The sequence below is a fragment of the Camelus dromedarius genome, chromosome 3 (assembly GCF_036321535.1).
Source record: "Camelus dromedarius isolate mCamDro1 chromosome 3, mCamDro1.pat, whole genome shotgun sequence".
NCBI classification, from domain to species: Eukaryota; Metazoa; Chordata; class Mammalia; order Artiodactyla; family Camelidae; genus Camelus; species Camelus dromedarius.
The window spans coordinates 29,211,752-29,228,912 of NC_087438.1; the positions used below are offsets into that span (position 1 = coordinate 29,211,752).

The following is a 17,161-nucleotide window of genomic DNA, read 5'->3' on the forward strand; positions in this document are numbered from 1 at the left end:
CATTTATACTTCCCTATCCTCAACATCCCTCATCAGTGTGGCATGTTTGGTACAACTGAGGAACCAACATGGACATCAGCCAAAGTCCACAGTTTACATTAGGGTTCACTCTTGATGTTGTACATTCTATGGGTTTTGACAGATGCATAAGGACATGTAGCCACCACTATAGTATCATACAGAATAATTTCATTGCCCTAAAAATCCCTTATGCTCCATCTATTCATTTCTCCCTCCCTCCCTCTCTCCAAACCCCTGGAAACCACAATCTTTATAGTTTCTGTAGCTGTGCCTTTTCCAGAATGTCATTTGATTAGAATCATACAGTTTGTAGCCTTTTCAGACTGGCTCTGGGAGCTTAATCTTGAGGAGGGGAAAATTCTACCCTTTTGAACATCATGGCCTCAAAATGAGAAACAGATGAGAACTTTGAATTAATCAACTGTCGATCAATGTCCCTGTCCTAAAGTAGAAATGTTACTCTTCAGTGTTTTGTGCCGAGCCCTACTGATTTTTACTTAATGTAGAATTGTTAATTATCTTTATTATCTAGTTCAATCACACAAAGGTTAAAAACAGCTACCTAAACAGGCCGCTGTGAGGTCTATGAATGTGCAATAGGGGCGACGAAGCGACACACTGACAAAGGAGGAGCAGTCGGAAAACTCACACAGTCAGGAAACTACCGTCTCCTCCATAAAATACAACACAACGTGCTCACAATTACCACCATTTTATGGGAAAAGTTAAATATTTTATTATGAGGATAAAAAGAAAGAAAAATAAGATAGGGAACTTTAAGCTAACAGCTCTCAGTTATAAGAAGATTTCACTCTATGAAATATCTCTTTTCCCATCAAGACTAGATAAATAATCTTTGCACTAATCAGTAAGAAATGACATCACTGATGATACAGCAGGAAACAAAATCAATGCTCTACCTTTAAGTAGCTTACATTCTATAAGGGTAATTCAGTAATTAATAAAATATAATGGTTAAAAGTACAATGAAGTTATACGTGTACAGTGATAGAGTGACAGACTGCCCTAATTTAAACAGTGTGTTCAGGAAATATCCGTATGATAAGGTGATATTTGAGCAGAATCATTAACTAATTAAAAGACTGTGTTATGTATCTACAGATGGCAAATAGCAATTGGGTGGATGAAATAAAAGGAGGAATTTCCAGGATAGAAACAAACTTGGTGTTGAGGAATGTCCACAATTGTGTGGCTTGGTGACGTGTGATGTTAAGTTTCTATTGGAGATATTTAAAATTTGGAATTTCCTGTAGTTAGATTTTTTTTTTCTGGACTCAAGAAACAAACCTATATAAACAGGCTGTGCATGCTTTTGCATGTTTATTCTTCTTTTTAACAACAATAAAGCTCCCTAAAGGGTTTACGATATAAGTTAACAGATTCAAAATCATGACCTATTTGCAGAATGTACAGACATGTTTCTTTACATAGCATCCTCACTATTACCAGGAGGACATGGGAGTGGGACAGGATAATGAATTAATGGGAGGACAGTTAAAACTGTCTCAGAGGTTTGACCCCAGGACTTGTTATCATACAGTTTTCCTGTATCGACCCCTGTAGCCTCGTAGGGGTACTTTGCTAATTACACTTACAAAAGCATGTGAAGTAAAATGAGTGAGTTTTTCTAAGCCTCAGTTATACCTTCAATGTCAATGTCATCAAAATATTTTAACAAATAATATTTTATTTCTGAATCAAACAGCAACACAGTCTCTTATCACTTATATTTCCCTTATGTGAGTGTAAACCTACTGACTCCCCATTAGCTCCAGTTTTACTCTTCCAATTAAGAGCAATACTGTGTCACCAATGCTTCATATTTGATTAGAAAATTAACTTTCCAGTATGCTTTATGCCCCGAATTTTATAGTAATTCAGATATGTATTGAAAATGTGATACTATATGAGATATCAGAAAACCTTTTTGTAAAGGTGCAGATATCAAACATTTTGTTGTCTGTAAACCATGCTGTTGTGTCACAACTATGGTGCTCTTATTGGATCCGCAGTACCTAAACATAGATGTGGCTGTATTCCAATTCTACAACATTTAAAAACCGGATGGTGGGCTGAATCACTGAATCACTATGCTGTATACCAGAAATGAATATAACACTGTAAATCAACTACAATTTTATATATATATATATACATATATATATATATATACACACACACACACACACACACACACACCCTAAAAAAAAGACTAGATAAATAAAACATAAATTTCTATCTTACCAAACCCAGGACTCCATTTTCACTTTGCAGATGGACAGTCATATTTGGGCTGATAAAGTTGCTGGCCAGAAGCGGGATCCCTATGCCCAAATTCGCTGGAAAAAAAGATGTTAAGGTCCAGCATATAAAAGGTGGAGAGATTATGCCATAAATCTTCTACATGTATAAATCTGAACAGAAGCCTTCTTTAAAGGCACTTACTCTGAATGCAATCACTGAATAGATTCTCCCATCACCCTCTAAGCACTATTTTGTAATTTTTTCAAAAAGAAAATCTCAATTAATCATAGGTTTTCCCATAAAGATACTAAAGTAATGGCTTCAGAAGACTAGCCAAGAGTCATTTTTATTGTAAGACATATTTAGCAAATTTGGACTGTATTATGACTTACTATGACTGATGACTGATACAATATGGCCCGACCTTTGTTTAAAAGCATTTTCCACTATTCAAAACTCCAACTGAAAATAAAGATCATTTAATATTCTAAAAACAGCTACCATTTCTGAATTTTAAAAAAGATTTCCGACAACACCAACAAGTCTGCCTAAGAAGTAAAGACTCCTTTGTATCACTGTGATAACATCCCCTGGTAACTACATCTTCTCTAAGACGTAAATGGGGATGCTTAAGTTTCAGTGAATACGACTGAGACCATATAAAACGAAGCTGTGCTACAGCATCAAAGAGCTGACTGAGGGTGTTAAATCTTCCATGATCAAAATAGGGTATGATTTGTATGCAGTGGTGTGGATGCAATCTTGCCTCTTAACACAAGCAGACTGACCAGATCAGAAATACTGACACTGCCCAGAACTGCTGTCCACGCAGTCCACTATCACTGCACACCACAGACCCTGCTGGAATTGATGCAAAGAAAGATGGCACTCTGATGAGATTCGAGGAACAGGGAGTTCTTTGTGAATCAAGGCCAGAAAAGATAAAGTTCTTATGTGCTGCCATATTATAGACCACAGCGGCTGATGGGGCAACTCAGTGAACCAGGTCACCTCCTGTGAATGTAGTAAGTCTATGAAGCTATGTTGATAGCTCCCTGGTTCACCTCTCACCGAATCAAAATCTAGTACAGAGTTATCTGTCCTTCATTCCTTTCAGTGATCCAAGGAAAACACTGAGATATTAACTCCTTTATGAGAAGGTAATTTCAGGTAAGGGCAACCCAAATTACAAGCTTTATATGTCAACGCTGGCAACATATTCTATAGTTTTCTCAGTTCTTTAGTATGTTTTAGTGAGTCAAATACCAGAGAGAAAAAGATCTATGTACATTGGGTTGAAAAAGAGTAGGTGATATGGAAGGACCATTTCTATGAACTGACTTACACATATTTTTCATAGGTAATATAATGACAGTGAATAAAGCATACCTAAAAGCCACAATTATCTAAAATTGGTGTTATCATATAGCCCATATTAAAATATCAGTGGTAAACCAATTGACCAGAGGTAAGAAGAAAACACAGAGGTGAGCTTTCGCCTGCTAAGTCAACTTGGCTGAGTCTGTATCTTGCTGATACTGGGGTTGGAAGAGGAGGCACTATTATACTCTCTTCCCCTATGTGAACTCCCACCACAACACAATGTATAAACTGAAAGATGAAGAAAAACAAGGTGGTGGAGGTGAAAAGAAAATACAAAAAGAGAGTTCTCCCAATCAAGATCCGTCTGAGAGATGACATTCATGGACCAGGGGAAGCTCAGAGAATGCAGAAACACATCATGCTTCTAGCACCTCCTGTCCGAGGGCTTTAAGTATGGCTTTACTGTATTCACCATTCAACAAATATTTATTTTATCATGCACTATTTGAATTTATATGTATTATTTGTATTATATAGTTCAAGGGTTGATGTCTTGAGAGTTGGCAAAATGGTGAAAAGACTCCCTGTTACTTAAACACATTCAAAATCCACATATTAACTGCATTAAATTATCTCTATCCAATCTCTTTGTTGACAAAGCATCTAAAAGAATTTGAATCATTCATTGAATACCTTTACAAAACATCAGACATAAAAGGTACACTCACGGGATCTTTGTCCAAGGAAACAAGAGGTTGTTAAGAAGCTGGATCTCATGTTTCAACAAGTATGTAAATGTCAGAACACAGAAAATAAATAGCACTGGTTATAACTAGCGCTTCTGAGATCTGAAACCCTCATCTTGGGTAATCTCTTTTCCCAATTACTTTTAGCCAAATACCAAATCGTACTGGAATCCATTGCATGTTAGAGAATAGCTGAGAAATTCTGGGGCATCGTTTTGTTTCAAGAAGACAAAAGGTTTATAATTCCAGTTTCAAGTATCTTGGTATCTTGAGGTCATATGCCACATTTTGTAAAACTCAGCCAATTGCTTTAGAACTTACAATGAACTAGAAGAGAATCACTGTGCAGGAGGCCTACAAACTGATGAATATGTAAAAAGTGAGGGCTATGTCTTTGCCCAGCCCCGGAAAGATAAAGGATACCATACATGCCGTCCTCAAATTCAAGAGCTGCCCGCTTGATGATACGTTCCCTTACATTATCTCCAGGTTTAACAGATTTGGTTTTTACATCTTCCTCTTTCCGGATTGATAGACGCTTTAAAATAAACAGAAATAAATCATTCATGGTTGAGGTATACCTTGTATTTTATCACTGCTGAAATACAAAATTAGATCGGAGAAAAATTTAACTCTCTCCCATTACTAGTATGAGGCAAATCTGCAATATAACAGAGGTTGTTTTTTTTTTTTAAAGAATCACATGGATGACATTTGATGACAGAAATAATTCTTCAGAAAGTAAGTGAAAGAGGTCAGCTTTGTTTGAAGAGGAAGTTATACTTGTTCTGTCTCTTTGAAGCAAATAATCCCTCTGCTACTGTCACACTGAGTGCTACCACTAGTACTCGTAAACCTCCTGCAACTGAATTCTCCTCAGGTGCCCAGGGATTGAGCCAGAACAAAGGAAAAACGAATAGACCTTGGGACTCTGTTTTTGTGGGGCTGTCAGAATGTGTTTACCGGGTATTACTGCTGCCAATTGCCTATTTCCACCTGCAGAGTCGAGACTGGTTTTGTGCATCACAGGAATCATAAAAATATCCAGAAACCAGCCAGAAAACTATTTCCATTACTAAATCTCCTTAACAGAGTCTGGTTCCTGTTTGCAAGTGTCCCATTTTTTCCTCCTGGGACCCTGACATTAGTTTTAGATTGCAGAATGTCTTTCTGTTTGATGTCCACAGGTAGAGGGTATCTCTGAATCCCTCATATCTCTTACTGCATGTCTATTCTGTTGCTGATCTCTAGACACTTCTCAGTCTTGATATTAATGCTGGCCCAGCTGGTCTTCCCACTTTCAGTAGCCTTAGAATACCGCCAATGCTCCTGGTACCCTCTCCCTGCCACGATCTCACATACCCACCAGCTGCCCACAACCCAGCACTCAGGGGAAACTATGTTCTTTCTGAACTCTACACAATGTGCAATGACTACAAGACAGATAGACAGTTCCGGACACTCAAACACTAAGAGTCCAGCAGGGATAAAGTCACCAAAGACCTGATTATCCTTCTCTGCCCTGTAGGACAGCCAGCCAAAACGGTGCATCAGAAATTAGGACGGTTACAGAAGCCTGGAAGACATAGCCTAAAAAATCACGTAACTTAGTGATAGACACTTTGTAAACACAAGGCACTGTTGAGCTGGACAATAACACAGATGATCATGTCCCCTCAAGACAGACACAGGAGAAGCTCCTATTAAGATTCAAAGCAAGACTTCTGTTCAGCTCTCACTCCTTATCTTCTGGAATGGCCCCAGGGACACATCTCTGATAGCCAGACCCATAAAAACTGACAAATAAGCTAAGTCAATTACCTCAATTCTTTTCTCATATTTTTCTCCTTTTATAAGGCGATGTACATAGATCTTAGGAATATGTACGTCTTCTGGGGCAAATGATCCAATATCCACAATTTCTTCAACCTAGGCAAAGAGAAAAAAAATTTTAATTAAATAGTGAGAGCTTAAATTGAGTATTTTTTAGTAAAAAAAAAAAGGTGAAGTATATGCATTTTTACCTCCAACTTAGGTTGGATATACACTGTGAAATACACACATATACACATACAAATATACATATACATCAAAAAGAAATGGAAAGAATAAATACACACACACAAACTTCTAGACCCATGAAAAAGGAAGAAATTCAAATACATGTGTCTGAATATAAAATACAGAACATAAACCTCTAAAACTTTGCTTAAAACAGCCTCTGTTACAAATTTGTCAAATGGTTTGTCAGTACAGCTGCTTGAACCTTCACAAATTGCAGCTCAGCTATGCAAAACTTGAAAGCACATGCCTTAAATCCAGATTTTCAAAATTAATGAGGAATTTATCATATCAGAGACAAAAATCTGCAACAACATCTGCTTGGTCAATTGCTTTTTAAATATAGATACAAATGTGATTTGTAACCATTTTTAATTATTACTGTCATTAGCTTCCTAGGATCGTGATAGAACTGCAATTGCTGAAATAATTTCATTTTAAGATAGATCAAAATTTCAGTATGGAAATCTGAAAAAGGAAATATCAACTAATAACTCACAATTCTAATAATTAGAATTAAAGTCATTCACAGAGCAAAAGGGGCATTTTATAGCAATATGGGGTGCCCCAAGTTAGTCTCTTATTTTAGAATTCATTCTTCAAAAGGACAAAAAAACCTGTTTTTTTTAACACCAACATTAAAAAAAAACCCTCATAATAACAAGGATCAAGAAAAATTAAGCTCAACATTGCTGGAATCAAGAAATTATCTTTCTGTGCCAAGAAAAATATTATTTTGAAGATTGAGAGTACTCAACTTAATAGATGCCACAGCCAAATCTGAGAACTATTTGCTTAAATGAACTGACTTGTACAAGGAAAGTTGTATAAAACTTGTCTCCTTAACTAATAAGTGAATTCTCCAGAAGTTTTTGAGGTTAAGTAGCCCTCTTTATGTTATTCTACCATGTATGCCCACACCACACTCCTCCTACATGGAAAGAATAACAGGACTGCAAGAGCCATTTTCATTATTGTGCAAAAAGAATATATATATATATAGCTGAAAAAGAATAGGACATGGTAGATAAAAGCTATCTTCTTTGACAAACGGAAGGATCTTAACAAAAATCAAACAAAAACTTCAAGAGTCCGTAAATATGTGGGCATCCAAGTTGAAACAGTGGATAGAGATGCAAATCTACACTCATCTAAGAATGAATTAAGAGGAGGCAGGAGACTCCCCATCACTATCCTCTGTATCTTCTCCTCCAAACTGCCCTATGCTCTGATATATCAGGAGCACAGCCCTCACTTTTTACATAGTCATCAGTTTACCGGGCATCCTGCACAGTGATTCTCTTCTCTTCTGGGGCATTGTAACCAAGGTGGTGACCAGGTAAACAGGGGGTGCACGTAGGAAGTGCAAAGCAGCTAAGCACTACTTCTGACTCTTCAACCAGCTGGAAATTTCAGCCATTTGAGTTAATTCACATCTTCACATTGATTTAATTCAAGCCTTCAAAGAAGTTCTCGACTTTAAAATTTTATCCTGAGGATATATTACTCTAAGGATATATATGAAGCCATCATCCTGAGCATATATGTGAAGATTTATCATTCATGAAAATATTGGACACAGCATTTGTTAACCTAATAAAGAACTCGAAACAACCTCAAGGATCAACAATAGGATAATTGTAAAATATATAGGGTGCATCCCCGTGACAAACCAACATTATGCTCTCATAATATTTAATGACAATTCATAATGTTTCATAAAAACACAAGATTTTGTATAGATGATTATTCACAAATACGCTCTTTGGCTCAAACAATTATTTCCATATCTACAAAAAACAGAAAAAACAACAGAAATTAACACTGAAATGTTAATAATTATTATCTCTGGGTGATAATACAAGTTATTCTTGTTTAATTTTACTTTTATAATCAAAGGGTGAAAAACCTACTTGTTTTTTAAAGATGCAATAGACAGCAAGTAGACAGTTTTAAAAACTTGGAGATACATAAGGGTATGTGATAAATTCCTTGATTAGTTAGACATGTATTGAAAGAACATGTTAAAAAGAAAACAGAGACTTAAGAAAAACTGTGGTTTCTAAACTCTAAGAGCACTTACAACACTATGAAATAAATTAAGGAAACCCTTTTGGTTTATGTTTTTGAAGGTGATGCAAATTATCTCCATGCCTAATGCTATTTCAAAAGCTCAGGCCCTCCTATCTCTTGCTTGAATTATTGCAGCAGCTTCCCAATTGGTCTCCCTGCCTCTACCCTTCAGCAGGGGTAAGGAGCATAATGGAGAAGAAAACAGAGGAATACCTCTCACTTAAGCCAAAAATGCCGACAGGACCCAATCGCTATTTTCTTCTGATTCCACCAAAGAAAGTTTTAACGAAAAAAAAAAAACCCCACCAAAATAAGCAAACTTTCTTTACCAAGGGCAATTACATCATGACTTTCACAACAAACGGAGTGAAAGAATGTGTCCTGGTAAAACTGCTCTGATGAAAAGCGAGGATCTGGTTAAACGTAATCAGTTCCGGGCTTTGTCATCCTAATACAATGGTTTTCATATTGTAGAAAATGTATGGGCAGCATTTGTCAAAACAATATCAACACTCAACAGAATTGAAGATTTCTATATAAGAATCAAAGCTTTCTCAGAGTTGGTTAGCAGAGTTAATCATAAAGGAAGAAAATATTTTAAGTACAAACCAAAAGAAGAAAACATATGTTTTCAGACAATCTGTGAAAACAGTTTATTAAAAAAAAAAAAAACCTGAAGAGGCAGAACTATCTTAATGCTAGCTGCTGAAGGGACTGAAGACTTCTGTGCTGGTTTTGTGTGATCTTGAGAGAGAACAGTAAAAAAGAATCAATGGGGGTGGGAAATCTGGTGAGATCAGGCAATAACATAAGAGTCAAAGGAAATTTGGGAAAAAAAAAAAAAAGATGAATAAAATGAGTTTGTTCAGGAAGAGGTAAAACTACAAGCTCACGAGAGCACTCACTAAGCATGGCAGAAATGTACCTCCTGAAATCAGAAATGAGTAAGGTAGAGAAAAAAGAACAAAGAAAAAGCCTCAGTGCAAAGCACTGGGCATGCTTCAGTGTCCTCAGACAAGATGAAGATGGAGAAGAGGTGGTAGCTAAGAGCAACCCAGGCTTCTCCATGGCACTGTGCATAGTTCTAACGCAGCACCATCTGGTGCATGGAGAAACCGAGACACTTGAGGCTTCTCTAATTAGTACTTGTCTTCAGTCATTAGCAAGAAAATAGAGGCTAGGAAATGTTAATTATTATTGATTTGAACTTTGTTTTAAAAGGTTGCTTTCTCTGTCCCGCACCCTTCCAACTTGGTAATTCTGAAGTTTTATTTTAAAGCTCAGAGAAAGATAAGAATTCATCCTCGGGTGGCAAGGTTTTTGTTTTCACTCGGTAAACATTATTTATATCTCAGGTAAAGTAACAGAGGCGCAGCAGGACAACAACCTTCTTATTTTTTATTTTATTTCAGTGACAACCTCGATGGTTATAGCCACAAAAATGGGCCCGACGTGGAGGTGGTTAGTGGGAAAAGCTGCACACCTGCAAACCTTGCCAAGTGACACAGAGGGTTGTGGTGGGAGGAAGGGGAGGACTCACACTGCAGATTTTTTTATCCTGAGTCATTTTAACCTTCAAAAAGGTTTAGAATGAATATTCATCTTTTATCAACAAATTTTAAAAAGCAAACAACAAGCAATAATGGCTAGAATCATTATTTAAAAAAACCACTAAGTAACCCCAAATAAGGGGGAAAGAAAGAAACAAAGAAAAAGAAACAAAGAAAGAAGTCTTGGAAAACCAGAAAAATAGAAGAGGGAGAGAACAGCAACAGAAGTTACAAGGTAGATGCAGAGGTGCTCCAGGTACTAATTTAACTCTAAGAATGGGTAAGAGGAAGAGGGAATGTAGAGCAAAAGGGGGGTCAGCATTCAGGGCATCCTTCCCAAAATCCAAAGGAGCAGAAAAAGAAAAAGAAAAAGAAAAAGAAAATTCAAAGGAGCAAGAAGGTGCACCATCTTTGTAAGCTTCATACTAAGGGGTGATGTGACTAGTACAAAAATATAGGAGAAAATGGCATGAAAGCTAAAAGGGCCAAGAACAAATACATAGGGTCTTAGACATCTCTATAGAAATGGACAAAGACTGAAAGGATGAATGACTATTCATGATCTGCAACCTTAAACATGGTTGTAAAGATGACTGAATAGTCATTATTGAAACCTGGCAGACTGGGTCTCATGCTAATGGACACTGTCTAGTGTCCAGTGAAAAGAAGCTGGCAAAAAAACAAGCTATGTCAAGAAAATATGCACTTGCCTGGGAAGCTGCTGATCTAGCGATGAGATGTGGTAGAATATATTTAAAGTGACTTTAAAGGGAGAGAGGGTATCACACTAATGGCCATATTATCACAGTGCTCATCAAACTAAAGATGTAGATGGTATATTTTTAACAGAAATGACAAACCTGACTTGGAAACAAAATAGTGATATAAGATGGTGATGTCATGACACTAATTATTTGAACATCTTCTGTTCATCATATTCTGCTGATAAATTCTGTATTGTCTTCTGACAAGTTCAATTTTTAAGAATGAAACAGTGAGAGAAACCATGATTTTGGACAGCTAACCAATAAGGATAAACTTCTTGGTAAAGCAGAAATGATGGAAACCCTGAGAGAAAGTGACAAGGTAAAATTGGAATTTATAATAGACCAGGAATTGAATCCCAGGCATACGTAGAAATGTATTCTGGTCTTTGAAGGAAAGCAGGTTTCAAAAAGTTGAGAGAAAAAATAAAGCAGGATCAAGTAGTCAAAAACTCTAAATGGCAGAAGGGTTTATGAGGGATGTGAGGCTCTCAACACCCCTACTCTGACAATATGAAATGGGTCATCTTGATGATGAGACAACGGCAAACAAAGAACACAATAACATAGTTATTATAGTTACATGTTTCCTCATATTTTAGAAGGGCCCATACAAAAGAGAAACACGCATTACCTAGGACAAATGGAAGTCACATGAAAGAGGTCACCTTAAGAGATAGGTCAAAAGGTACAAAATTGGAATGAGATGAGTTATGTCCAAATGCTGAAGATGATGAAAGAGTGGTTTCTGGGGCGATTTTGTTGTTGCTGCTGATGGGGAGAGTTCAGACATGATCATCATGATGGCTGGAGACTGAACACAGAAAAAAGCACAGGAGTTCAATTCCACTTTCCTCCTGATTCCCCCATCAGGGAAAGGGCAGAACTAATATGGCTAAAGAAGAATTGAATTTCAAGAAGAAATATCTAGGTTCTCTGAAAGAATTCTAGGCTGCAGACCCACAAAAATTATATCCCAGGATTCTTAAAGGGCTGAAAATATAGTCACAGAATTACAGTCAAGTGAAAAACGGTAGAGATGTCAGTAGATGGAAAGGCATAGATACACCTTTTCAAAATGGGGCTTAATTTGCAACAGTGTTCTAAAATAGATTATTAAACAGATGGTCTATAAGGTCATAAACAGAGAAAAGAATACCGTCAGACACCAGTACAAGTTTCACCCCAAACCAAGCCATTCCAAATGAACTTCATTAATTTGCAGATCCAGCTAGCACACTGGGGAGCCAGGAGAAAAGCACTGTGTCATATCACAAAGCACCTGACCAAGCCCCTCACACAAGAGTTTTATAGACATAATGGGGAAATGTGACTTGGTTTCATTCACTTTAAATCAGCAAATAAGAATTAAGCACATACTAAATACAACAATGAAGAAAATAGGGAACCTGCACAGAGAGGGAGATAACAAGTACCCAATGGCCTGACAAGGTCTTAGAGGTCTCCGATGCTGTGGTTTTTAACTTTGGGGGAAACACATACTTCTTTAAAAAATGTGATGAAAACTATAATATCTGTTCACACACAAGAATATTTGTGACGTATAAAATCCTTAAGATTGCAAAAGTTTGGGTGAGAAAAACAATGATCAAGGAGGCCAGCCACTCTTTTAATGCTTCAAGAATAGTACATCCCTGGAACAAGCCTGCATCTTTATACCACAGTTATAAAGAGTCAGTTTCCCTTTCTTGTAATCAAGAGAGTTCTTTCTTAACAACTAAAACAGAGTGCCTAAGATAAAATTCTGTCTAGTTTTATTAGCAAGAAGAGGTGTAATTCATCTTATCACTAGTTTCCTTTAAATTATTTGTACTATCAAACTACAGAAATGAGTAATTCTTATTTGACATCTTATGTTTGTCATTATAGTATATAAACTTTAGTCCAGTCCCAGCTCCATTTTAAAGCCCCACCATTGCTTTTCTTTCTCCTTATAGCCCTACTTTTAATTGATGTTATCTTGTATATTTTCTGTGTCTTGTGAGCTACTTTATAGCATAGCTGGAACAAAGTGGATAAAAACATTTATCAAACTGGAGAATGATACAAGATAGGAAAGAATAGTTGATACAATGAAAATAGAAAGCTTGATCTCTACCAGTAAGGAAAATAAAATGAGCCAATTAACTGAATGAAATTCAGCAGAGATCAAACTTAATATTGTAAAATAACACTCGGCCTACTAATTTTTTTTCTAGGAAATAAAAGGGTTTAGCTAACCACCAGCAAAAAAATTGTAATGTGACAGAGATATCCTCAAATCACCAAAAGAATCTTCCTTTCTCCACTTGCTGCCCAACCTCAGAGCTGATGATAATCACCTTCAACCTAGTGCCCCTCATTACAAAACAGAAACAGCCCTTCCTCCCTACAACATCTCATTTAAAAACAGAAGGTGAGAAGGCAAATGGATGAAGCAATTTGAACTCACTAGAAGAAAAGCTTTGCCTAAGATAAGACAGTTTATTAAAACTATGACTAGCAGCAAAATTAATAGGACATATTGACCTCAAAAATGTAGGAATATTACTTGCTTCATGAACTATCCCAGTAATTTTTATAATGTGAAAAAACTGTTTTTAAAAAACAAATTTAAAAGTTTATGGTAAGTATTATTTTTACTTCCACTGACTCTAATACCAGTCTAGTCCATGATGGTATCTTGCCTAATGCTTTTTATGTAACTAAAAATGCCAGTCTTCACTAAGCATGTGATTTAATAACATGCAGGCAGTATTATAAATATCCAATTTTATTTGTCATATCTTTTTCTAAGAGAAAATCTTATTAGCAAATCCAAAGAAGAAATTAAAATGAGTACATCTACCCATAAGAATTAAAATACTTCTAACACGTTCATTCAAAGCACCAGCCTTATCTATAATAGTAAGAAAAAAATTATACCATTATTACACACTCCAAGAAAAACAGAAAGACATGATATAATTAACAGAATTAAACTAGGGACATTTTTCAATGAAGAGAGTTATGGAAAACCAGGGGGAGAAAGTAAGTTTGTGTTGGGTTTTAAAGTCACAGAAAAACTGCCTATTTGTGATGTCAAGTAAAACTTTAAAAGGCTACTCTTTAAGACTGTTTCATCAATTTGGAGCTTTTTATAATGCAAGAACACAGTATTTAACACAGAAACTGCAAAGGAGAATTGGGTTAAATCCTAGCATTTCCAGAACACAGATAAATAGCTGCTTAATCCAACAGGGATTGTAACTCGAATTCAGTTTGTGAATGACTCAATTCCTAAATTTAAAATCGTTTAGCATGTGCAGTTTTGAATAAGAGCTTTATTTTTCATTTAATCTTCTAAATGTTCTCAATATGTTTTCATTACTAGGTAGCAGTAAGCAAAGTTGAATCCTATTTATTTCATTAAGAAAATTAAAATGCCATGTTTGATTTCCCTGATTTAGTGTAATAAAGTAGTCATTAGATGCAAAAATAAATATATTTTGAAACAAAATAGCCTCTTTCCTCTCTCCGTAGTTCAATTTCCCAAACTAGACCTTTAAGTCCTAAAGACATTCAAACATATTCATCACATTCTCAGCTGTGATTTTAGCGCTAAGATCAAATGACTCTTCCCCTAGGACAACTGGCAGAGACATACAATCAGTTTTATGGCTGGCATCACTTGGATTCAGTTTTTTCCAACAAATTTAATCTCAACCTCTACCCATCACTAAATAACCAGGGTCAGTCCTAACTCTGAGGTTATCATTCACAGCAGTGACTGGAACCTACAGTGAATAAAGCTGGTCAAAGTCCCAAATCTGAAAGGTCTTCTCAGCACACATAGCTCATCCTCAAAATCCAACAACATATTCAAAAAGTTAAGAATGACAATTAAGGTAGGGAGGGTACAGTTGAAGTGGTAGAGCACATGCTTAGCACACGCAAGGTCCTGGGTTCAATCCCCAGTACTTCCCTAAAAATAAATAAATAAGTAAACTTAATTATCTCCCTCTCAAAAAATTTTAAAAAGAATGACAATTAAAAGAAGTACCCTGATCTTTTAGACAGAAGTTCCCCCCTTTAAAGAAGGCTCTGGTTGATAGGAAACAGTAATTGACTGCTGTCTATAGTTTGTGAGAGATCTTTGTCCACATGATTCTAAAGCCATATATTTCACTGACTTCTCCTATCCTTAAAGAAGGATAGGAGCAAGAAGATAATAGAATATGACACAGAGAACTGAATTTTGGGGTCAAAAGACATAGATTCCGAGTTTTAGCTGTACCATCATCTAGTTCTGTGTTCTCATGTGAACCACGTTAAGGTCATTTCATCTCTAAAATGTAAAAACTGAACATTAAATGATGCCTACTATTCTTTCCAGGCCTTGCATGTTGTCAGTCTACATCAGTTACTGGATTGCTCCACAAGAAGACATTAAAGCACAGACGTTAATGTCTGCAGCACCTTTCTCGTTACTCTGGGTTGTTGCATACAAGATCAATCTCCTTTTACTGCGTGCACTTTGTTAACTGCAGCACATGGTTTTAATTCCATGCCACTTAGTAAACCTTCAATACTCCTCTATGTTTGTGTATTTGCTATGCCAACTCTCTCCTGACTAACCAGGCTGTTGCGTTTAAAAGGCCAGTTTATTTGCCACTAATTTATAATCCTTTGCATATCTAGTTAACAACCATATGGCTTGTTCTCCTTTAGCTGAGCAATAAAAAGCCTACTGAATGAGACACACCATCTATTTTAGCTAGCGTTAAAAGACGCACCTTGAGATAAAATGACCCCAGAGAAGTCAGAGGAAGCCAGTCACGGTAATAAGGAAGGGAATCACAGATTACTAAGTCTCTCAAAGCAGGGCCCAACAAAGTCCTCAAATACAAAGCCATCAGGAAGAACCACTGAACATAAGGCGTCTTTTACTTTCTTAGATGACAGCAGGATAATGTCCATCAACTAGAATGGGCACAACAGTGCTAAGCCTGCAAACTAATGTTCATAATGTCACCTGCCGGCTAGGTGATTCAGACATCATTTAATGAGCACCTATTGCATGCCAGGCATTGTGCCAGGTGCTGGGGATAGAGAGATGAGTAGGACAAGGTCCCACGAGGTGCTCACAGTCTAACGGAGGACATAGGTGAACAGCTAATCGCAATATAACATGGTAATAAATGCTATAATAGACGGAGAGCTTCAGTGAGAAGGTAGAAAATGAGCCACAAAGAGAAGAATGGCGAGGGCATTTCTGGCAGCAAGAATGGCCAGGGCAAAGGCCAGGAGTCAGGGAAGGATGTGATCTTTGGAGGAATGTGGAGAGATGGCACCTGTGAAAGGACTTCGAGTGCGTGGGAACAGGAGTGGCAGAAAGAAGTGTGAAATTTTTATTTTATAGAACGAGGAACCAATTTTGGAAGAGTTATCAGAAATAGCAATAGCTAACCTGCACAAAAAAGCAATGTGATTTCTTTCCTCCATACTTGAAAGAACTCTGAAGAGAATTCGTCTTAACCAGTGTTGCTAGGGCAGTTTCTTTTGATTATAGTGGCTTCTCGCTGGAAAAAAATTTCTAACACCTTGGCAATTACATTCTCTCACTTCTACTAAGTTTTGGTTGTGCACCTGGATTTTCTAAGGGCCTAGTACAAGGCCACTGGGAAATTTGAAAATACTCTAATTTTAGGAGGCCAACATATGTTACATGTTCAAACTACAATAATGATACATGCAGAAATGCATTTATAAGAAATGTAACTAGAAACACAAAAGGAGTCAATGAGTAATGTTTTTCATTTTTCCTCTCACACATTTCTCACTTAAATCATTTATGTAAGCTATGACTTTAAAATGCCTTCTTTTTTCAGCTATAATCTTGAACCAAAAAGATTCAGAAAGTAAATCCTTAAAAAAAAAAAAAAGCAGCTAATTTTTAAAGTGAAACAATCTTGCATAAGCCCTAATTATCACTTCAGTGTTGCAGTCTAGATCTATATTTGAAGTGAAAAAAAAAATACATTTCTTATAAGGTCTCTGGAAGGAGTGAGGAAAGCCACTATTATTTTAATCGGAGTGACTTTAAAATCACAAGCTAAATTGTTAACACCAACATGGAATAAATCGGTAAGTAGGTCTAAAGTCATTAGATAAAATAAAAGGAGAATGCAAAATCAGTAAATGGAATCTTTGCCCTTTCTTTGCAGTAAGACAGTTTGCAAGAGTGCACTCCTCAGCTTCTGTCAGTCATGCTGTGCCTTATTATTCAATAACCTCTCAGGAGAGAATAACACAGGTAAAGATTCCCAAACCATTAGATTATCTTAGAAATACCCTCTGGCCCTTTCTTCTCCTTTCT

The 17,161-nt window shown here is 36.6% G+C and overlaps 1 protein-coding gene across 2 annotated transcripts in view; it reads right to left on the reverse strand.

Annotated features, from left to right (window-relative positions):
- OXCT1 (3-oxoacid CoA-transferase 1) overlaps positions 1-17,161 on the reverse strand; it is a 120,977-nt gene that overhangs the window by 61,344 nt on the left and 42,472 nt on the right. For both annotated transcript variants that reach the window (XM_031444495.2, XM_011000782.3), the window contains 3 exons: positions 6,177-6,284; positions 4,779-4,893; positions 2,287-2,381 (listed from right to left, as the gene is read on the reverse strand). In XM_031444495.2, coding sequence (XP_031300355.1) covers positions 2,287-2,381; positions 4,779-4,893; positions 6,177-6,284 — 318 coding nt within the window. The remainder of the gene's footprint in view (positions 1-2,286; positions 2,382-4,778; positions 4,894-6,176; positions 6,285-17,161) is intronic.